The sequence below is a fragment of the Dipodomys spectabilis genome, unplaced genomic scaffold (genome assembly GCF_019054845.1).
Source record: "Dipodomys spectabilis isolate Male_0828 unplaced genomic scaffold, ASM1905484v1 ptg000779l, whole genome shotgun sequence".
Classification (NCBI taxonomy): Eukaryota; Metazoa; Chordata; class Mammalia; order Rodentia; family Heteromyidae; genus Dipodomys; species Dipodomys spectabilis.
In genome coordinates, this window is record NW_024871456.1 from 597 (window position 1) to 22,104 (window position 21,508).

A 21,508-nucleotide genomic window follows, 5' to 3' on the forward strand; every position below is an offset into this window, starting at 1 on the left:
AAGACACGCGAAGAGCAGCGCCAAGGGGAGGAGGTAGTAGATGCTCACTTTTTCCAGAAGAGCTCAGAGAGAGAGCGAGGCGGACGCACACGGAGGAGAGACACAAACAGCCAAAGTCACCATAAAACACAGCCCCCCGTGGCTCACAAATACCACCAGCCACCATCTGGAAACATCCCCGAGAAGCCAGCTCCTCTCGTCGGCCGGGCGCCGGCGCTCACGCCTGTCATCCCAGCTACTCGGGAGGCTGAGATGCGAGGGTGGAGGTTTGAGGCCCGGTGGGATTCTGGTCGCCAGTGAGACCAGGGGAAACGTGGACGGGGAGGTGTGGCTCAAGCGGTAAAGCATTGGCCTTGAGCAAAAGAAGAAAAAGCTCAGAGATGCCACGCAGGCTGAGTTCAGATCCCAGGACCGTTGCACACGCACACACACACGCACAGACACACACACACACACACACACGCATGCGCGATCATCTATGTGCTTATTTTTAGTTTGTCAGTCCTGGGATTTGAACTCAGGGCCTGGGTGCTGTCGCCCTGAGCTTCTTCGTGGCGCTCTACCCCTCGAGCCACAGCCCCACATCCGGCTCTTTTGCTGCTTCCTTGGAGATAAACCCTCTCACGGACTTGGCTGGCTGTGAACCGTGATCCTCCGGATCTCAGAACCGCGATCCTCCGGATCTCAGCCTCCTGAGCAGCCAGGACTCGAAGCACGAGCCTGCTGGCACCCCCACTGTGGGGGGGTGACCCCGCTTTTCGTAGTCCCCAGGATCCGCCGTTCACACCTCCACAGTTCACACCTGCACCCGTGCCAGCAGAGCCGGGCACACTCACCGGAAGGCTCGGATGGTGGTGAGCCCCTCGGCGGTTTCTGAGAAGTGGCAGAGTAGGGGCAGCTGTGTGCTGTCATCGAGCTCCTGCAGGTCCCTAGGGTGACAGGCCGGGGGCGAAAACTCAGGCTTCCCGTGACCCCAGGGTCAGAGACCCTCACCGAACTCCCCGGAGCTCCGCCCTGTCCAGTGCTGACCCCTGTAGTCCAAGTTTGCTCCACGGGCGTCCTTATCAAAGGGGGTGTCCCCGATTTCCCCCGACCAACTAGAACAGCACCCGTTTCCATGGCCGGAATTCACGCTGTGCGGGCAGATGGCATGTCACATCGCCCCAAAAAGGGCTTGTCCGTTGGTGGATTGATTTGTGCCAGTCCCGGGTCTTGAACTCAGGGCCCCGGGGGCTGTTCCCTGAGCTCTTTCACTCCAGGCTGGCGCTCTACCGCTTGAACCACAGCGCCACTTCTGGTTTTCTTGGTGGTTCACTGGAGATCAGAGTCTCACAGAACTTCCTGTCATCCCAGCTCCTGAGGAGGCTGAGATCTAGAGGATCGCAGTCCGGAGCCAGCCTGGGCAGGAAAGTCCGTGAGACTCTGATCTCCAAGGAACCACCAGAAAACCAGAAGTGGTGCTGTGGCTCACGTGGTAGAGCGCCAGCCTGGAGTGACAGCGCCCGGGCCCTCAGTTCAAGTCCCAGAGACAGTCCGTGCAGGCCGACGACCTCATCTCTAACGCCAGCCCGGGCTCCGCGCCACCCCCTGCAGCCACCACCCCCGGGGCAGGGCCAGGGCCAGCACTGACTTGGAGGCCACGCGGAAGTACTTCTGGATGAAGTAGAAGGCCACGCCCAGCGGCAGCAGCGCCACCAGGAACACGGGCGTGGCGTAGGAGATCATCCCGATGGCCGACAGGCACAGCAGCGTGGAGCGCGTCAGGGACTCCAGGGTGGGCGGAATGTGCTGGAAGACCAGGCCAGAGGTCAGCCCAAGGACACCGGCCGCCCGCGCCCCCCCCACGCCCCCCCACGCCCCACGCAGGATCCATCCCCAGCCCTGGAGGGCGGCGTGCGGGACCGTCCACACCCAAGCCCTCATCACGCCCACTGGCCTTCCCTCCTTCCCTCCTTCCCTCCTTCCCTCCTTCCCTCCTTCCTTCCTTCCTTCCTCCCCCTCCTTTCCTTCTACCTTCCTTTTCCTTTTCTTCCTTCCTTCCCTTCCTTCCTGCCTGCCTTCTTCCTTCCTTCCTTCCTTCCTTCCCTCTTCCTTCCTTTCTTCCTTTTCTCTTCCTTCCCTCCTTCCTTCCTTTCTTTCTCTTCCTTCATTTTTCCTTCCTTTCTCTTCTTTCCTTCTTCCTTCCTTCCTTCCTTTCTCTTCCTTCCTTCTCTTTCTTTCCTCTTCCTTCTTCCTCCATTTCTCTTCCTTCCTTCCTTTTCTTCCCTTCCCTCCTCCCTTCTTTTCCCTTTCTTCCTTTCTCTTCTTTCCTTCCTTCCTTCCTTCCTTCCGTTTCTTTCTAATCGCGTCTCTGTTCTTCTAACAATTCTGCTGCTGGCTGGGGAGGAATCTTAATCCCCTCGTCTCCTCCCACCAGGTGTGTCTCTGGGGAGGGTTCGGGAGCAGGTGTATCTCTGGGGAGGGTTCGGGAGCAGGTGTGTTTCTGGGAAGGGGTTCGGGAGCAGGTGTATCTCTGGGGAGGGTTCGGGAGCAGGTGTATCTCTGGGGAGGGTTCGGGAGCAGGTGTATCTCTGGGGAGGGTTCGGGAGCAGGTGTGTTCTGGGGAGGGTTCGGGAGCAGGTGTATCTCTGGGGAGGGTTTGGGAGCAGGTGTGTCTCTGGGGAGGGTTCGGGAGCAGGTGTATCTCTGGGGAGGGTTCGGGAGCAGGTGTGTCTCTGGGGAGGGTTCGGGAGCAGGTGTGTTTCTGGGGAGGGTTCGGGAGCAGGTGTGTTTCTGGGGAGGGTTCGGGAGCAGGTGTATCTCTGGGGAGGGTTCTGGAGCAGGTGTGTTTCTGGGGAGGGTTCGGGAGCAGGTGTGTTTCTGGGGAGGGTTCGGGAGCAGGTGTGTTTCTGGGGAGGGTTCGGGAGCAGGTGTGTTTCTGGGGAGGGTTCGGGAGCAGGTGTGTTTCTGGGGAGGGTTCGGGAGCAGGTGTGTTTCTGGGGAGGGTTCGGGAGCAGGTGTATCTCTGGGGAGGGTTCTGGAGCAGGTGTGTTTCTGGGGAGGGTTCGGGAGCAGGTGTGTTTCTGGGGAGGGTTCGGGAGCAGGTGTGTTTCTGGGGAGGGTTCGGGAGCAGGTGTGTTTCTGGGGAGGGTTCTGGAGCAGGTGTGTTTCTGGGGAGGGTTCGGGAGCAGGTGTGTCTCTGGGGAGGGTTCGGGAGCAGGTGTGTCTCTGGGGAGGGTTCGGGAGCAGGTGTATCTCTGGGGAGGGTTTGGGAGCAGGTGTGTCTCTGGGGAGGGTTCGGGAGCAGGTGTGTTTCTGGGGAGGGTTCGGGAGCAGGTGTGTTTCTGGGGAGGGTTCGGGAGCAGGTGTGTCTCTGGGGAGGGTTCGGGAGCAGGTGTGTTTCTCGGGAGGTTTCGGGAGCAGGTGTGTTTCTGGGGAGGGTTCGGGAGCAGGTGTGTCACTGGGGAGGGTTCGGGAGCAGGTGTATCTCTGGGGAGGGTTCGGGAGCAGGTGTGTCTCTGGGGAGGGTTCGGGAGCAGGTGTGTCTCTGGGGAGGGTTCGGGAGCAGGTGTGTTTCTGGGGAGGGTTCGGGAGCAGGTGTGTCTCTGGGGAGGGTTCGGGAGCAGGTGTGTCTCTGGGGAGGGTTCGGGAGCAGGTGTGTCTCTGGGGAGGGTTCGGGAGCAGATGTGTCTCTGGGGAGGGTTCGGGAGCAGGTGTGTCTCTGGGGAGGGTTCGGGAGCAGGTGTGTCTCTGGGGAGGGTTCGGGAGCAGGTGTGTTTCTGGGGAGGGTTCGGGAGCAGGTGTGTCTCTGGGGAGGGTTCGGGAGCAGGTGTGTTTCTGGGGAGGGTTCGGGAGCAGGTGTGTTTCTGGGGAGGGTTCGGGAGCAGGTGTGTTTCTGGGGAGGGTTCGGGAGCAGGTGTATCTCTGGGGAGGGTTCGGGAGCAGGTGTATCTCTGGGAAGGGGTTCGGGAGCAGGTGTATCTCTGGGGAGGGTTCGGGAGCAGGTGTATCTCTGGGAAGGGGTTCGGGAGCAGGTGTGTTCTGGGGAGGGTTCGGGAGCAGGTGTGTTTCTGGGGAGGGTTCGGGAGCAGGTGTGTCTCTGGGAAGGGGTTCGGGAGCAGGTGTGTTCTGGGGAGGGTTCGGGAGCAGGTGTATCTCTGGGGAGGGTTCGGGAGCAGGTGTATCTCTGGGGAGGGGTTCGGGAGCAGGTGTATCTCTGGGGAGGGCTTGGGAGCAGGTGTATCTCTGGGAAGGGGTTCGGGAGCAGGTGTATCTCTGGGGAGGGTTCGGGAGCAGGTGTATCTCTGGGAAGGGGTTCGGGAGCAGGTGTGTCTCTGGGGAGGGTTCGGGAGCAGGTGTGTTTCTGGGGAGGGTTCGGGAGCAGGTGTATCTCTGGGGAGGGTTCGGGAGCAGGTGTGTCTCTGGGGAGGGTTCGGGAGCAGGTGTGTTTCTGGGGAGGGTTCGGGAGCAGGTGTGTCTCTGGGGAGGGTTCGGGAGCAGGTGTGTCTCTGGGGAGGGTTCGGGAGCAGGTGTGTTTCTGGGGAGGGTTCGGGAGCAGGTGTATCTCTGGGGAGGGTTCGGGAGCAGGTGTGTTTCTGGGGAGGGTTCGGGAGCAGGTGTGTCTCTGGTAAGCGGTTCGGGAGCAGGTGTATCTCTGGGAAGGGTTCGGGAGCAGGTGTGTTTCTGGGGAGGGTTTGGGAGCAGGTGTATCTCTGGGGAGGGTTCGGGAGCAGGTGTGTTTCTGGGAAGGGGTTCGGGAGCAGGTGTATCTCTGGGAAGGGTTCGGGAGCAGGTGTGTTTCTGGGGAGGGTTTGGGAGCAGGTGTATCTCCGGGGAGGGTTCGGGAGCAGGTGTGTTTCTGGGGAGGGTTCGGGAGCAGGTGTATCTCTGGGAAGGGGTTCGGGAGCAGGTGTGTCTCTGGAGAGGGTTCGGGAGCAGGTGTGTTTCTGGGGAGGGTTCGGGAGCAGGTGTGTTTCTGCGGAGGGTTCGGGAGCAGGTGTGTTTCTGGGGAGGGTTCGGGAGCAGGTGTGTTTCTGGGGAGGGTTCGGGAGCAGGTGTGTCTCTGGGGAGGGTTCGGGAGCAGGTGTGTTTCTGGGGAGGGTTCGGGAGCAGGTGTGTCTCTGGGGAGGGTTCGGGAGCAGGTGTGTTTCTGGGGAGGGTTCGGGAGCAGGTGTGTTTCTGGGGAGGGTTCGGGAGCAGGTGTGTTTCTGGGGAGGGTTCGGGAGCAGGTGTGTTTCTGGGGAGGGTTGGGGAGCAGGTGTGTTTCTGGGGGGGTTCGGGAGCAGGTGTGTTTCTGGGGAGCGTTTGGGAGCAGGTGTGTCTCTGGGGAGGGTTCGGGAGCAGGTGTGTCTCTGGGGAGGGTTCGGGAGCAGGTGTGTCTCTGGGAAGGGTTCGGGAGCAGGTGTGTTTCTGGGGAGGGTTCGGGAGCAGGTGTGTTTCTGGGGAGGGTTCGGGAGCAGGTGTGTTTCTGGGGAGGGTTCGGGAGCAGGTGTGTTTCTGGGGAGGGTTCGGGAGCAGGTGTATCTCTGGGGAGGGGTTCGGGAGCAGGTGTATCTCTGGGGAGGGTTCGGGAGCAGGTGTATCTCTGGGAAGGGGTTCGGGAGCAGGTGTATCTCTGGGGAGGGTTCGGGAGCAGGTGTATCTCTGGGGAGGGTTCGGGAGCAGGTGTATCTCTGGGAAGGGGTTCGGGAGCAGGTGTATCTCTGGGGAGGGTTCGGGAGCAGGTGTATCTCTGGGGAGGGGTTCGGGAGCAGGTGTATCTCTGGGGAGGGTTCGGGAGCAGGTGTATCTCTGGGAAGGGGTTCGGGAGCAGGTGTATCTCTGGGGAGGGTCCGGGAGCAGGTGTGTCTCTGGGGAGGGTTCGGGAGCAGGTGTGTCTCTGGGGAGGGTTCGGGAGCAGGTGTGTTCTGGGGAGGGTTCGGGAGCAGGTGTGTTTCTGGGGAGGGTTCGGGAGCAGGTGTGTCTCTGGGAAGGGGTTCGGGAGCAGGTGTGTTCTGGGGAGGGTTCGGGAGCAGGTGTATCTCTGGGGAGGGTTCGGGAGCAGGTGTATCTCTGGGGAGGGGTTCGGGAGCAGGTGTATCTCTGGGGAGGGCTTGGGAGCAGGTGTATCTCTGGGAAGGGGTTCGGGAGCAGGTGTATCTCTGGGGAGGGTTCGGGAGCAGGTGTATCTCTGGGAAGGGGTTCGGGAGCAGGTGTGTTCTGGGGAGGGTTCGGGAGCAGGTGTGTTTCTGGGGAGGGTTCGGGAGCAGGTGTATCTCTGGGGAGGGTTCGGGAGCAGGTGTGTTTCTGGGGAGGGTTCGGGAGCAGGTGTATCTCTGGGGAGGGTTCGGGAGCAGGTGTGTCTCTGGGGAGGGTTCGGGAGCAGGTGTGTTTCTGGGGAGGGTTTGGGAGCAGGTGTGTCTCTGGGGAGGGTTCGGGAGCAGGTGTATCTCTGGGAAGGGGTTCGGGAGCAGGTGTGTCTCTGGGGAGGGTTCGGGAGCAGGTGTGTCTCTGGGGAGGGTTCGGGAGCAGGTGTGTTTCTGGGGAGGGTTCGGGAGCAGGTGTATCTCTGGGGAGGGTTCGGGAGCAGGTGTGTCTCTGGGGAGGGTTCGGGAGCAGGTGTGTTTCTGGGGAGGGTTCGGGAGCAGGTGTGTCTCTGGGGAGGGTTCGGGAGCAGGTGTGTCTCTGGGGAGGGTTCGGGAGCAGGTGTGTTTCTGGGGAGGGTTCGGGAGCAGGTGTGTTTCTGGGGAGGGTTCGGGAGCAGGTGTGTTTCTGGGGAGGGTTCGGGAGCAGGTGTGTCTCTGGTAAGGGGTTCGGGAGCAGGTGTATCTCTGGGAAGGGTTCGGGAGCAGGTGTGTTTCTGGGGAGGGTTTGGGAGCAGGTGTATCTCTGGGGAGGGTTCGGGAGCAGGTGTGTTTCTGGGAAGGGGTTCGGGAGCAGGTGTATCTCTGGGGAGGGTTCGGGAGCAGGTGTATCTCTGGGGAGGGTTCGGGAGCAGGTGTGTTTCTGGGGAGGGTTCGGGAGCAGGTGTGTCTCTGGGGAGGGTTCGGGAGCAGGTGTGTTTCTGGGGAGGGTTCGGGAGCAGGTGTATCTCTGGGCAGGGTTCGGGAGCAGGTGTGTTTCTGGGGAGGGTTCGGGAGCAGGTGTATCTCTGGGAAGGGTTCGGGAGCAGGTGTGTTTCTGGGGAGGGTTTGGGAGCAGGTGTATCTCCGGGGAGGGTTCGGGAGCAGGTGTGTTTCTGGGGAGGGTTCGGGAGCAGGTGTATCTCTGGGAAGGGGTTCGGGAGCAGGTGTGTCTCTGGAGAGGGTTCGGGAGCAGGTGTGTTTCTGGGGAGGGTTCGGGAGCAGGTGTGTTTCTGCGGAGGGTTCGGGAGCAGGTGTATCTCTGGGGAGGGTTCGGGAGCAGGTGTATCTCTGGGGAGGGTTTGGGAGCAGGTGTGTTTCTGGGGAGGGTTCGGGAACAGGTGTGTCTCTGGGGAGGGTTCGGGAGCAGGTGTGTCTCTGGGGAGGGTTCGGGAGCAGGTGTGTTTCTGGGGAGGGTTCGGGAGCAGGTGTGTTTCTGGGGAGGGTTCGGGAGCAGGTGTGTTTCTGGGGAGGGTTCGGGAGCAGGTGTGTTTCTGGGGAGGGTTCGGGAGCAGGTGTATCTCTGGGAAGGGGTTCGGGAGCAGGTGTGTCTCTGGGGAGGGTTCGGGAGCAGGTGTATCTCTGGGAAGGGTTCGGGAGCAGGTGTATCTCTGGGAAGGGGTTCGGGAGCAGGTGTGTTCTGGGGAGGGTTCGGGAGCAGGTGTGTTTCTGGGGAGGGTTCGGGAGCAGGTGTGTTTCTGGGGAGGGTTCGGGAGCAGGTGTCTTTCTGGGGAGGGTTCGGGAGCAGGTGTATCTCTGGGGAGGGTTCGGGAGCAGGTGTGTCTCTGGGGAGGGTTCGGGAGCAGGTGTATCTCTGGGGAGGGTTCGGGAGCAGGTGTGTCTCTGGGGAGGGTTCGGGAGCAGGTGTGTTTCTGGGGAGGGTTCGGGAGCAGGTGTGTTTCTGGGGAGGGTTCGGGAGCAGGTGTATCTCTGGGGAGGGTTCGGGAGCAGGTGTGTCTCTGGGGAGGGTTCGGGAGCAGGTGTATCTCTGGGGAGGGTTCGGGAGCAGGTGTGTCTCTGGGGAGGGTTCGGGAGCAGGTGTGTTTCTGGGGAGGGTTCGGGAGCAGGTGTGTTTCTGGGGAGGGTTCGGGAGCAGGTGTGTCTCTGGGGAGGGTTTGGGAGCAGGTGTATCTCTGGGGAGGGTTCGGGAGCAGGTGTGTCTCTGGGGAGGGTTCGGGAGCAGGTGTGTTTCTGGGGAGGGTTCGGGAGCAGGTGTGTCTCTGGGGAGGGTTCGGGAGCAGGTGTGTTTCTGGGGAGGGTTCGGGAGCAGTTGTATCTCTGGGAAGGGGTTCGGGAGCAGGTGTGTTTCTGGGGAGGGTTCGGGAGCAGGTGTGTTTCTGGGGAGGGTTCGGGAGCAGGTGTGTCTCTGGGGAGGGTTCGGGAGCAGGTGTATCTCTGGGGAGGGTTCGGGAGCAGGTGTATCTCTGGGCAGGGGTTCGGGAGCAGGTGTGTTCTGGGGAGGGTTCGTGAGCAGGTGTGTCTCTGGGGAGGGTTCGGGAGCAGGTGTGTTCTGGGGAGGGTTCGGGAGCAGGTGTATCTCTGGGGAGGGTTCGGGAGCAGGTGTATCTCTGGGAAGGGGTTCGGGAGCAGGTGTATCTCTGGGGAGGGTTCGGGAGCAGGTGTGTCTCTGGGAAGGGTTCGGGAGCAGGTGTGTTTCTGGGGAGGGTTCGGGAGCAGGTGTATCTCTGGGGAGGGTTCGGGAGCAGGTGTATCTCTGGGGAGGGTTCGGGAGCAGGTGTGTCTCTGGGGAGGGTTCGGGAGCAGGTGTGTTTCTGGGGAGGGTTTGGGAGCAGGTGTATCTCTGGGGAGGGTTCGGGAGCAGGTGTGTTTCTGGGGAGGGTTTGGGAGCAGGTGTGTCTCTGGGGAGGGTTCGGGAGCAGGTGTATCTCTGGGAAGGGGTTCGGGAGCAGGTGTGTCTCTGGGGAGGGTTCGGGAGCAGGTGTGTCTCTGGGGAGGGTTCGGGAGCAGGTGTGTGTCTGGGGAGGGTTCGGGAGCAGGTGTATCTCTGGGGAGGGTTCGGGAGCAGGTGTGTCTCTGGGGAGGGTTCGGGAGCAGGTGTGTTTCTGGGGAGGGTTCGGGAGAAGGTGTGTCTCTGGGGAGGGTTCGGGAGCAGGTGTGTCTCTGGGGAGGGTTCGGGAGCAGGTGTGTCTCTGGGGAGGGTTCGGGAGCAGGTGTGTCTCTGGGGAGGGTTCGGGAGCAGGTGTGTTTCTCGGGAGGGTTCGGGAGCAGGTGTGTTTCTGGGGAGGGTTCGGGAGCAGGTGTGTCACTGGGGAGGGTTCGGGAGCAGGTGTGTCTCTGGGGAGGGTTCGGGAGCAGGTGTGTCTCTGGGGAGGGTTCGGGAGCAGGTGTGTTTCTGGGGAGGGTTCGGGAGCAGGTGTGTCTCTGGGGAGGGTTCGGGAGCAGGTGTGTTTCTGGAGAGGGTTCGGGAGCAGGTGTGTTTCTGGGGAGGGTTCGGGAGCAGGTGTATCTCTGGGGAGGGTTCTGGAGCAGGTGTGTTTCTGGGGAGGGTTCGGGAGCAGGTGTGTCTCTGGGGAGGGTTCGGGAGCAGGTGTGTTTCTGGGGAGGGTTCGGGAGCAGGTGTGTTTCTGGGGAGGGTTCGGGAGCAGGTGTGTCTCTGGGGAGGGTTCGGGAGCAGGTGTGTTTCTCGGGAGGGTTCGGGAGCAGGTGTGTTTCTGGGGAGGGTTCGGGAGCAGGTGTGTCACTGGGGAGGGTTCGGGAGCAGGTGTGTCTCTGGGGAGGGTTCGGGAGCAGGTGTGTCTCTGGGGAGGGTTCGGGAGCAGGTGTGTTTCTGGGGAGGGTTCGGGAGCAGGTGTGTCTCTGGGGAGGGTTCGGGAGCAGGTGTGTTTCTGGGGAGGGTTCGGGAGCAGGTGTGTTTCTGGGGAGGGTTCGGGAGCAGGTGTGTTTCTGGGGAGGGTTCGGGAGCAGGTGTATCTCTGGGGAGGGTTCGGGAGCAGGTGTGTTTCTGGGGAGGGTTCGGGAGCAGGTGTGTTTCTGGGGAGGGTTCGGGAGCAGGTGTATCTCTGGGAAGGGGTTCGGGAGCAGGTGTATCTCTGGGGAGGGTTCGGGAGCAGGTGTATCTCTGGGAAGGGGTTCGGGAGCAGGTGTGTCTCTGGGGAGGGTTCGGGAGCAGGTGTATCTCTGGGAAGGGTTCGGGAGCAGGTGTATCTCTGGGAAGGGGTTCGGGAGCAGGTGTGTTCTGGGGAGGGTTCGGGAGCAGGTGTGTTTCTGGGGAGGGTTCGGGAGCAGGTGTGTTTCTGGGGAGGGTTCGGGAGCAGGTGTCTTTCTGGGGAGGGTTCGGGAGCAGGTGTATCTCTGGGGAGGGTTCGGGAGCAGGTGTGTCTCTGGGGAGGGTTCGGGAGCAGGTGTATCTCTGGGGAGGGTTCGGGAGCAGGTGTGTCTCTGGGGAGGGTTCGGGAGCAGGTGTGTTTCTGGGGAGGGTTCGGGAGCAGGTGTGTTTCTGGGGAGGGTTCGGGAGCAGGTGTATCTCTGGGGAGGGTTCGGGAGCAGGTGTGTCTCTGGGGAGGGTTTGGGAGCAGGTGTATCTCTGGGGAGGGTTCGGGAGCAGGTGTGTCTCTGGGGAGGGTTCGGGAGCAGGTGTGTTTCTGGGGAGGGTTCGGGAGCAGGTGTGTCTCTGGGGAGGGTTCGGGAGCAGGTGTGTTTCTGGGGAGGGTTCGGGAGCAGGTGTATCTCTGGGAAGGGGTTCGGGAGCAGGTGTGTTTCTGGGGAGGGTTCGGGAGCAGGTGTGTTTCTGGGGAGGGTTCGGGAGCAGGTGTGTCTCTGGGGAGGGTTCGGGAGCAGGTGTATCTCTGGGGAGGGTTCGGGAGCAGGTGTATCTCTGGGCAGGGGTTCGGGAGCAGGTGTGTTCTGGGGAGGGTTCGTGAGCAGGTGTGTCTCTGGGGAGGGTTCGGGAGCAGGTGTGTTCTGGGGAGGGTTCGGGAGCAGGTGTATCTCTGGGGAGGGTTCGGGAGCAGGTGTATCTCTGGGAAGGGGTTCGGGAGCAGGTGTATCTCTGGGGAGGGTTCGGGAGCAGGTGTGTCTCTGGGGAGGGTTCGGGAGCAGGTGTGTTTCTGGGGAGGGTTCGGGAGCAGGTGTATCTCTGGGGAGGGTTCGGGAGCAGGTGTATCTCTGGGGAGGGTTCGGGAGCAGGTGTGTCTCTGGGGAGGGTTCGGGAGCAGGTGTGTTTCTGGGGAGGGTTTGGGAGCAGGTGTATCTCTGGGGAGGGTTCGGGAGCAGGTGTGTTTCTGGGGAGGGTTTGGGAGCAGGTGTGTCTCTGGGGAGGGTTCGGGAGCAGGTGTATCTCTGGGAAGGGGTTCGGGAGCAGGTGTGTCTCTGGGGAGGGTTCGGGAGCAGGTGTGTCTCTGCGGAGGGTTCGGGAGCAGGTGTGTGTCTGGGGAGGGTTCGGGAGCAGGTGTATCTCTGGGGAGGGTTCGGGAGCAGGTGTGTCTCTGGGGAGGGTTCGGGAGCAGGTGTGTTTCTGGGGAGGGTTCGGGAGCAGGTGTGTCTCTGGGGAGGGTTCGGGAGCAGGTGTGTCTCTGGGGAGGGTTCGGGAGCAGGTGTGTTTCTGGGGAGGGTTCGGGAGCAGGTGTGTTTCTGGGGAGGGTTCGGGAGCAGGTGTGTTTCTGGGGAGGGTTCGGGAGCAGGTGTATCTCTGGGGAGGGTTCGGGAGCAGGTGTGTTTCTGGGGAGGGTTCGGGAGCAGGTGTGTTTCTGGGGAGGGTTCGGGAGCAGGTGTATCTCTGGGAAGGGGTTCGGGAGCAGGTGTATCTCTGGGGAGGGTTCGGGAGCAGGTGTATCTCTGGGAAGGGGTTCGGGAGCAGGTGTGTCTCTGGGGAGGGTTCGGGAGCAGGTGTATCTCTGGGAAGGGTTCGGGAGCAGGTGTATCTCTGGGAAGGGGTTCGGGAGCAGGTGTGTTCTGGGGAGGGTTCGGGAGCAGGTGTGTTTCTGGGGAGGGTTCGGGAGCAGGTGTGTTTCTGGGGAGGGTTCGGGAGCAGGTGTCTTTCTGGGGAGGGTTCGGGAGCAGGTGTATCTCTGGGGAGGGTTCGGGAGCAGGTGTGTCTCTGGGGAGGGTTCGGGAGCAGGTGTGTCTCTGGGGAGGGTTCGGGAGCAGGTGTGTTTCTGGGGAGGGTTCGGGAGCAGGTGTGTTTCTGGGGAGGGTTCGGGAGCAGGTGTGTTTCTGGGGAGGGTTCGGGAGCAGGTGTGTCTCTGTGGAGGGTTCGGGAGCAGGTGTATCTCTGGGGAGGGTTCGGGAGCAGGTGTATCTCTGGGGAGGGTTCGGGAGCAGGTGTGTCTCTGGGGAGGGTTCGGGAGCAGGTGTGTTTCTGGGGAGGGTTTGGGAGCAGGTGTATCTCTGGGGAGGGTTCGGGAGCAGGTGTGTTTCTGGGGAGGGTTTGGGAGCAGGTGTGTCTCTGGGGAGGGTTCGGGAGCAGGTGTATCTCTGGGAAGGGGTTCGGGAGCAGGTGTGTCTCTGGGGAGGGTTCGGGAGCAGGTGTGTCTCTGGGGAGGGTTCGGGAGCACCTGTGTGTCTGGGGAGGGTTCGGGAGCAGGTGTATCTCTGGGGAGGGTTCGGGAGCAGGTGTGTCTCTGGGGAGGGTTCGGGAGCAGGTGTGTTTCTGGGGAGGGTTCGGGAGAAGGTGTGTCTCTGGGGAGGGTTCGGGAGCAGGTGTGTCTCTGGGGAGGGTTCGGGAGCAGGTGTGTTTCTGGGGAGGGTTCGGGAGCAGGTGTATCTCTGGGGAGGGTTCGGGAGCAGGTGTGTTTCTGGGGAGGGTTCGGGAGCAGGTGTGTCTCTGGTAAGGGGTTCGGGAGCAGGTGTGTTTCTGGGGAGGGTTCGGGAGCAGGTGTATCTCTGGGAAGGGTTCGGGAGCAGGTGTGTTTCTGGGGAGGGTTTGGGAGCAGGTGTATCTCTGGGGAGGGTTCGGGAGCAGGTGTGTTTCTGGGAAGGGGTTCAGGAGCAGGTGTGTCTCTGGGGAGGGTTCGGGAGCAGGTGTGTTTCTGGGGAGGGTTCGGGAGCAGGTGTATCTCTGGGGAGGGTTCGGGAGCAGGTGTGTTTCTGGGGAGGGTTCGGGAGCAGGTGTATCTCTGGGAAGGGGTTCGGGAGCAGGTGTATCTCTGGGAAGGGGTTCGGGAGCAGGTGTGTCTCTGGGGAGGGTTCGGGAGCAGGTGTGTTTCTGGGGAGGGTTCGGGAGCAGGTGTGTTTCTGGGGAGGGTTCGGGAACAGGTGTGTCTCTGGGGAGGGTTCGGGAGCAGGTGTGTTTCTGGGGAGGGTTCGGGAGCAGGTGTGTTTCTGGGGAGGGTTCGGGAACAGGTGTGTCTCTGGGGAGGGTTCGGGAGCAGGTGTGTCTCTGGGGAGGGTTCGGGAGCAGGTGTATCTCTGGGGAGGGTTTGGGAGCAGGTGTGTTTCTGGGGAGGGTTCGGGAGCAGGTTGATCAAGCACAGGGCTATAAACCCATCGCCATCCTCAGCTCGCTTCAGCCCCGTATGCCAGGCATTTGTTCATTTTGTTTTTTCTAAATCGAGGGCTCACTCTTCGTGTTGTAAAAATCACCGGCGATGCCGGGAAAGGCAAAGGCCGGGTTGAAAGCAAGCCTTCCTCCAGGACCCCCGTCTTACGGTGATGTGCTTTTAGACTTTACTGTGGGTCATTGCAGGACAGACTTGGTTTTGGTCAGTGGTGGGGCTTGAACTCAGGGCCTGGGCGCTGCCCCTCAGCTCTTCAGCTCAAGGCTAGTGCTCTACCACAGCACCATGCCCGGTTTTCTGGTGGTTCCTTGGAGATCACAGTCTCAGGGACTTTCCTGCCCAGGCTGGCTTTGAACCACGATCCTCAGATCTCAGCCTCCTGAGCAGCTGGGATGCCAGGCCACATGAAGAATTACTGCCTGAGCATGGACGGGGGAAATCCGTGTATTTACATGAGCAGGAAATAGAGAAAATACTCATGCTTCTTGAAGACCAGAAGAAGAAAAGAAAGAATCATCCCGCTAATTCTAGAAGATTCTGCCTAGCCGCACACTGGGACATGCCGTTGGAGACTTCGAAAGCCAAGCCCTCACCTGATCAATGATATTCGTATCGGCTGAAAATCGATTGAGAATGAGGCCCAGGGGGGTCGTGTCAAAAAACCTGCAGGAGGAGGAAAACGTCTGTGTTATCTCACTGAACATTCCAGAACCTTAACCGGACAGCTTGGGTCACAGAGGCGAGATGCCAGCCTGTCAGCTTGTTCGAGGACTGAGGAAAATCTGGACATTGTTATTATTAATATTAATACTATTAATACTAGTTGCTTAGATCCTTTCCCAGATGATTGGCATCTCCAATGAGCTGTATGAGAGGATTTGATTTAATAGGTCTGTGTGTGTGTACAATGCATCTCTGTGTGTATGTGTGTGTGTGTGTGTGTGTGTGTGTGATGGGGATTTGAACTCTCTTCTGGCCTTTTGTTCAAGGCTGGTGCTTTACTATATGAACCACAGCTCCACTCCTGGTTTGCTGGTGGTTCCTGGGAGATTAGAGTCTCACCGACTTGCCTGCCCTGGGCTGGCCTTGAACCGCGATCCTCAGATCTCAGCCTCCTGAGTCGCTGGGATATTTTCACTGTGTTCCCCTACCGTTGGTGACCTTCTGGAAGTTTCCAGCACGGATGTTGACAGAGGGAGGCTGGGAGGAAGCGGAGAGTTCTCTCTCGGTTCTTTTTTACCTGATCGGCCCGAGGATGATCTTGTTGAGCAGATTGTGGTGCAGGTTCTTGGCTGCGGTCAACCCCATCCACTCCACGGTGAGCGAGGTCACCAGACACAGCACGATGCCCGCGGCACACAGGATGCTGAACCCCGCCACGTAGTAGGTCTGCAACGCAAGCATGGAAACGTGGCCCCAGAGCCCATCCCCCTAAGACCTCCACACCCCCCCTCTGCAGAGGAGGCCGGGCTCGGAAGCGTCCGCCTGCAATCCCGGCCACTCAGGAAGCTGAGACCCGAGGATCGGAGGTTTGACTCAGGGCCGCCTCGGGGGAGATTCCTCGTCTCCAGCGAACCACCCAAAAGCTGGAAGTGGGGGTTGGTTTAAGAGGGAAAGCCCCAGCCTTGAGCGACCAAGCTCAGGGACGGCGTCTCAAGGCCCTGAGTTCAAATCCTAGTACCAGCACACATTCGCACACAGCAGATCAGAAAGGCAGGGTTTGGAGATCTAGAGTGAGAACCCCACCACAGTCCACAGGCCCCGGTTCGCCCTCTGCGCTCCGGCCAGGGATGGAAGAAGGATCAGTTGTGTTTTCAGATCGGGGTAAGATGCTGGGCTCCTTTGTTCATTCTTCCCAGCCACTCACCAGTGAACAGACTGGTGCAGAGCTAAAGAAAACTCGTCAGCGCAAAGGCAGACAAGACCTAGATATGTGTGGATGTGTGTGCGTATAGGTGTGTAGGTGTGGTGTGTAGGTGTGTAGGTGTGCATGCATTTATACATACCTGTGCATTGCACACATGTGTGTATGTGTACGCAGGTATGTATGTATGTATATGCGTGTGCATGCATGTATATTGTGTATGGGTGTGTATGCATGTGTACATATGTGTGCGCACATACAAATGCATGTATACATGTGGATTGTGAATATGTACATGTGTGTGCTTATGTGTGTGTGCGTGTCTATGTGTATATGTGTTTATGTGTGTGTATATGTGTATTATGCACAAACGTGTATATTTATGCCTGTGTGTGCATGTGTGTATGTGTGTAAATGCATGTGTGTGCATGTGTGCAGGTATGTACGGATGCCTGTATATGTGTGTGTATATGTGTATTATGCACAAACGTGTATATTTATGCCTGTGTGTGCATGTGTGTATGTGTGTAAATGCATGTGTGTGCATGTGTGCAGGTATGTATGGATGTGTGTATATGTGTGTATATAGATGTACATATAGGCATATCTCTATGTGTACGTGTGTGCATATATGTGTGTACTCCCGTGTCTGCATATACATGCGTGTGACCCTACATGATGCACATAAGTCGCACGTGTGTCCCACATGGGAATAGAACCCTTGAGTTCAAATCCACCCATTCTCCTTAAATGTTTCTCCTGATGAGCTAAACAGCTAAACATGATAGATCTCCGTGTGTGTGTGTGTGTGTGTGTGTGTGTGTGTTTAAGGCTTGAACTCAGGGCCTGGGTGCTGTCCCTGAGCTCTTTCACTCCAGGCTGGTGCTCTACCACTTGAGCCACAGCTCCACTTCTGCTTTCCTGGTGGTTCATTGGAGATCAGAGTCTCACGGACTTTCCTGCCCGGGCTGGCCTTGACCGGCGATCCTCAGCTCTCAGCCTCCTGAGCAGCTGGGATGACAGGCGAGAGCTGTAGCTGTCACGTGGACACCAGGACAGTTGGTGGCATGTCGGTTGCTCCCCTGGGAATTGCTGGTGGCCCTGCCCCCTCCCAGAGCGACCGCTGTCGAAGCCGAGATCGCGCCTCGTGGCTGGCCTCATTCAGCTCCTCTTCGTCTTTCGGGCTGTGCGGGGCCGCCCGTACCTGGTCGGCTTTGCCGGTGTTGGCGATGCTGTATTTGGACGTCCAGGTGGCCAGCCAGTAGTCGATGGCCACGATCACAGAATGCTTCAGCAGCTTGGAGAAGATCATGAGGCAGAGGAGGAAGAAGCCTCCGGAAGTCAGGTACCACCAGCAGGTCCTCCAGGGCATCTTGGTCCTGCATCGCATGACCGTGGACATGTTGTCATCCTCCTCCTCCTCCTCTTCTTCCTCTACAGACACGGGGGGGGGGGTCAGCCTTCGGGGGGGCACCAGAAATAGAGTTCTTATGATCACACACACATACACACACACACACACGTATAAAGCTTCACAGGCTGAGCACAGTGACTCCCTCTTGTAATCCCAGACTCTTGGGAGGTGAACAGAGGAAAAAAAAAAAACAATGTCAGTTGAAGGCCAGTGCCAAGCTACTCATGCCTGTAATCCCAGCTATGAGGATCACGGTTCAAAGCCAGCCTGGACAGGAAAGTCCGTGAGACTCTGATCTCCCATGAACCACCAGGAAACCGGAAGTGGCGCTGTGGCTCACGTGGTAGAGCACCAGCCTTGAGCTGAAGAGCCCAGGCCCTGAGTTCAAGTCCCAGGACTTGACCAAACAAAAAGAGAGAGATTTACCTTCATCCTCGTCCTCCATCTGAGCCTTGCCTTCTCTTGAATACATGGCCCTGCGTAGAGATTTCCTCTCCAGCGTGGTCTGGTCAGCCTCCATGTCCTGCAGTGGAAAGATGTCCGTCAAGCAAGGACCTGATCTCCCCATGGATGCCTTCTACAGACCCCTGGGAGCCACTTCCGGTTTCCGGGGGGTTCCTTGGAGATCAGAGTCTCAGGCACTTTCCTTCGGCCTCCAACCACGATCCTCACATCTCAGCCTCCTGAGTAGCTGGGATGACAGGCGGGAGCTACCCGTCCGTCCCTGGCTTACATAGATGGTTTCCTGTCAGCCTCCAGGGCTATCACTCAGTACAGAGACCCAGAATTGGAGTCCCAGGAGCTGTCCCAGAAGTGCCTCAGGTCCAGAGGGAATTTCACAGGGGGGACCGAGCCCGCCCTGGGGACTTCTATCCATGCTTGTTTTATGGCTATTTTTAGCTCCGTTCAGGAGGTCTGATTCCTTTACCATGTTCGTAAATACCTTCCTTTAAAAATGCATATGGTGGCTCACGCCGGTCATCACAGCTAACTCAAGAGGCTGAGAGCTGAGGATCATGGTTCAAATCCAGCCCGGGGCAGGAAAGTCTGTGAGACTCTGATCTCCAATGATCCACCAAAAGAAAGCCAGAAGTGGCGCTGTGGCTCCAGTGGTAGAGCTCCAGCCTTGAGCAAAAGAGCTCAGGGACAGCGCCCAGGCCCTGAGTTCAAGGCCCAGGACCAGCACACCAAAAAAAGGTAGAAAGAAATCTTATTAGAGCCAACTTTCTGAAGTATAAATGCTCCAGTAAGCCCCGGGCAGGTTCAATGTCTGACGTTGTGTTGAGGTTTGGGTTTGGGTTGAGGATGAAGTAAACACCGTTTCATTTATCCAACAAATATTTACTAATCCAGGTCAGGGTTGCTCAGGGGACCGGGGTCCGGGACCCGCCATCCTCTTCCATTATGTTTGCTTAATAGAATTATAGAGAAGCCGGTTGTTGGTCAAAGACAAGTCTGGTGACTCACGCCTGTAATCCAAACAACTCAGGAGGCTGAGCTCTGAGCAGCGCGAGCTACAGCCAGCCCGAGAAGACAAACCCAAGAGCAGTCTTACCTCCAGTTCACCACCAAAAAGCCCATACTGGAGGTGTGGTGGTTCAAGGGGTCGAGCGGCAGCCAATCAAGAGCATGTTGGCCCTGAGTTCAAATCCCAGCACACACACACACACACACACACACACACAGTATCACAGGCTAACGTAGCTTGTTCGTGGATGACAGGTAATGAGACAATTAGTTTAGACTCCGGGGAGGAAAACTCGACACTATCCAGCTGGGCGTGGGACACTTTCAAAGGCGAAAGAAACCATCGTGAGAATTCTACAGCACCCGCCGGACTCTCAGATCCAAACACCCGCCTTTTCTAGCTCTTTCTTGAGAGACAGGGAGAAGGAGGGGGGGAAGAGAGGGAGGGAGAGAAAAGGAGAGGGAGGGAGAGAGGGAGGGAGAGAGGGAGGGAGAGAGGGAGGGAGAGAGGGAGGGAGGGAGAAGGAGAGAAGGGAAAGGAGAGAAAGGAAGGAGAGAGGGGGGAGAGAAGAAGAGGGAGAGAGGGAGGGAGAGAGGGAGGGAGGGTGGAAGGAAGGGAGGGAGGGAGAGGAGAAAGAGAGGGAGAGAAGAGAGAGGGAAAGAGGGAGGGAGGAGAGAGAAAAGAAGGGATGGAGAAAGGAGAGAAAGGGAGGAGAGAGGGGGAGAGAGAGGAGGAGAGAAGAGAGGGGGAAGGAGGGAAGGAGGAAGGAGAGAAAGGTCAAAACTAGCTGAGACCAAATCCTGCCGCTGAGCACGCGCGTGCGCATTTACATCCTTAGCACGCGCGTGTGCACGCACATCCCTACCCCCTTCAAGATGCAGACTTGAGGCAATTATGGCCGAGCTCACGCCCGATTGCCGGTTTATAGACACCGCCTGCGCACGCACGCGTGTCTGCAGCACCCACGATCCGACGCCATCACAGATCACACACGCCGCCCCGAGCCCTTTCACTCAAGGCCGGCGCTCTACCGCTTGAACCACAGCGCCCTCCCGGCTTTTTTCTGCCTGTGGGGTGCCGAGGACTCGAACCCGGGGCCTCTCCCCCGAGCCACGTGCCCACCTTCTCCAGCTCCTGGTCCTGGCGGTTCATGAGCGTCTTCCAGTGCTCGTACAGCTCCACGTCCTTGGTCTGGATGTCCTTCAGCGTCCCCTCCCGCAGCACGCTGCCGTCCTTCATGGCGATGATCTGCGGGGGGGGGGGGGGGGTGAAGGTCATCGGGAAGGTCATAACCAGAGCAATATGCACCTGCCCCCCCCCCCCGGGGACCACGCAGCCCGAGCCTCACCCAGTCCGCGTGAGTCAGATACTGCAGCTTGTGTGTCACCAGCACCAGAGTCCGCTTGTCGTCTTGGAGAAACTTCAGGATCCCTTCCTGCATCAGGTGGTCGCTCAGGTGGATGTCCAGGGCCGAGAACGGGTCATCCTGTGGTCAGAGCAACACCACCCAGTCCTTGTTCTCTCCTGTATACTATTCCACTCCTCCAAGAGCCCCGGATGAACGCGACAAAGACACCCAAGGAAAAGCACAGCAGGGAAGCCAACCGTCTCACCAAGAACACGATGTTGGTGTTTTGATAGAGAGCTCTGGCCACGCAGATCCGCTGCCTTTGACCCCCGCTCAGGTTGATCCCCTGCGAGAGAAACGTCGAGAAGACCCCTCCACGTTGCTCCCCATTCGTGAAGGATCTACAAAGACCTCAACGGTGGCAATAGTTGGAAGAGAACTGATCGAGCGATCAATGCTTGGCTTCTAGCACTAGTTCCCAGGGGCTCCCGCCTGTCATCCCAGCTACCCGGGAGGCTGAGATCTGAAGGATCACCAGTTCAAAGCCAGCCTGGGCAGGAAAATCCATGAGACTCTGATCGCCAAGGAACCACCAGAAAACCAGAAGTGGCGCTGTGGCTCAAGCGGTAGAGCGCCAGCCTGGAGCAAAAGAGCCCAGGGACAGCGCCCAGACCCTGGGTTCAAGTCCCAGAACCAGCAAATGAATTAATTGATTGATTACCAGGCCAGAATCACATGGCATCCACATGAAACACATCGACCCGAGTTGAACAAAATAAAAATAGCCAGATAACATTTTGGCCAGAAGGAAACAGAGGTTCCCAGGAGGTAGAAGAAGCTGCCAGAAGCCATCTAAACAAGCACATTTGCTCCCAGCCAAGGCCTCTAGAACCTTCCCTCCCAGCAGAACCCCACATGGCCACTGTCAAGCCTCGTATACAGGAGGCACTCAATAATGGCTGCAGGAGCGTGCCCGCCCTACGCCGCCGGCACCCTTCCCAGGCCGCCCGCCGTCAGGAGGCCCGCGGGCTTGGCAGGCAGACCACGAGGTCATTCCGTGGGGTCTGCGCGGTGGCCGCGTGCCATTACCCATCTCGCTCACCCTCTCTCCGATTTCAGTCTGATCACCAAACGGTAACAGATCGATATCCGGCTGAAGAGAGCAGGCGTCGGTGACAGCTTTGTACCTTTGGGCAAACACACACACAAACATGGCGAGGTATTTGGGGTTCCCTAGGGTTTTGGTCTTTGTGGTTTTTTGTAATCTACCGGTCCCGGGTCTTGAACTCAGGGCCTGAGCTGTGTGTGTGTGTGTGTGTGTGTGTGTGTGTGTGTGTGTGTGTGTGTGTGTGTGTGTGTGTGTGCTCAAGGCTGGCGCTTTACCACTCAACGTCAGGCTTTGGGGAGGTGGTTCGTTGGAGAGCAGAGTCTCACAGATTTGCTTTCCTGCCCAGGCTGGCCTTGAACCGCGATCCTCCGATCTCAGCCTCCCTGAGTGGCTGGGATGACAGGCGGGAGCCACCGGTGCCCGGCTCTCAGAATGTTTCCCTCATAGTCTGTTTCTATTTCTCTCTCTCTCCATCTCTGCCTCTCTTTGTCTCTCTGTCTCTGTTCCTCTCTGTCTGTCTCTTTCTACCTTTGTGTCTGTCTGTCTCTATCTCTCTGTGTCTGTCTCTCTGTTTCTCTCTTTCTCTCTCCCTGTGTTCCTCTGGCTCTGGCTGAATCTTTCCATCTGTTTCTCTCTCTTTTCTGCTTCACTTTGTCTGTTTCTTTCTCTCTGTCTCTGTCTCTACCATTATCTCTGTCTCTGTGTTCCTCTCTCTGTCTCTGTCTGTCTGTCTGTCTGTCTCTCTGCCTTTGTGTCTGTGTCTCTAATTCCT

General features: G+C 58.8%; 1 protein-coding gene across 1 annotated transcript in view; it reads right to left on the reverse strand.

Annotated features, from left to right (window-relative positions):
* Window positions 1-836: 836 nt before the first annotated feature.
* LOC122102255 (ATP-binding cassette sub-family C member 9) overlaps window positions 837-21,508 on the reverse strand; it is a gene marked incomplete at its 3' end in the record, with an annotated part of 63,175 nt that continues 42,503 nt past the window's right edge. Inside the window, exons 20-29 of the mRNA XM_042672869.1 lie at window positions 20,731-20,815; window positions 19,894-19,974; window positions 19,629-19,766; window positions 19,403-19,528; window positions 17,239-17,335; window positions 16,603-16,832; window positions 14,775-14,923; window positions 14,128-14,197; window positions 1,631-1,788; window positions 837-929 (exon numbers count right to left, since the gene is read on the reverse strand). Coding sequence (XP_042528803.1) covers window positions 837-929; window positions 1,631-1,788; window positions 14,128-14,197; window positions 14,775-14,923; window positions 16,603-16,832; window positions 17,239-17,335; window positions 19,403-19,528; window positions 19,629-19,766; window positions 19,894-19,974; window positions 20,731-20,815 — 1,227 coding nt within the window. The remainder of the gene's footprint in view (window positions 930-1,630; window positions 1,789-14,127; window positions 14,198-14,774; window positions 14,924-16,602; window positions 16,833-17,238; window positions 17,336-19,402; window positions 19,529-19,628; window positions 19,767-19,893; window positions 19,975-20,730; window positions 20,816-21,508) is intronic.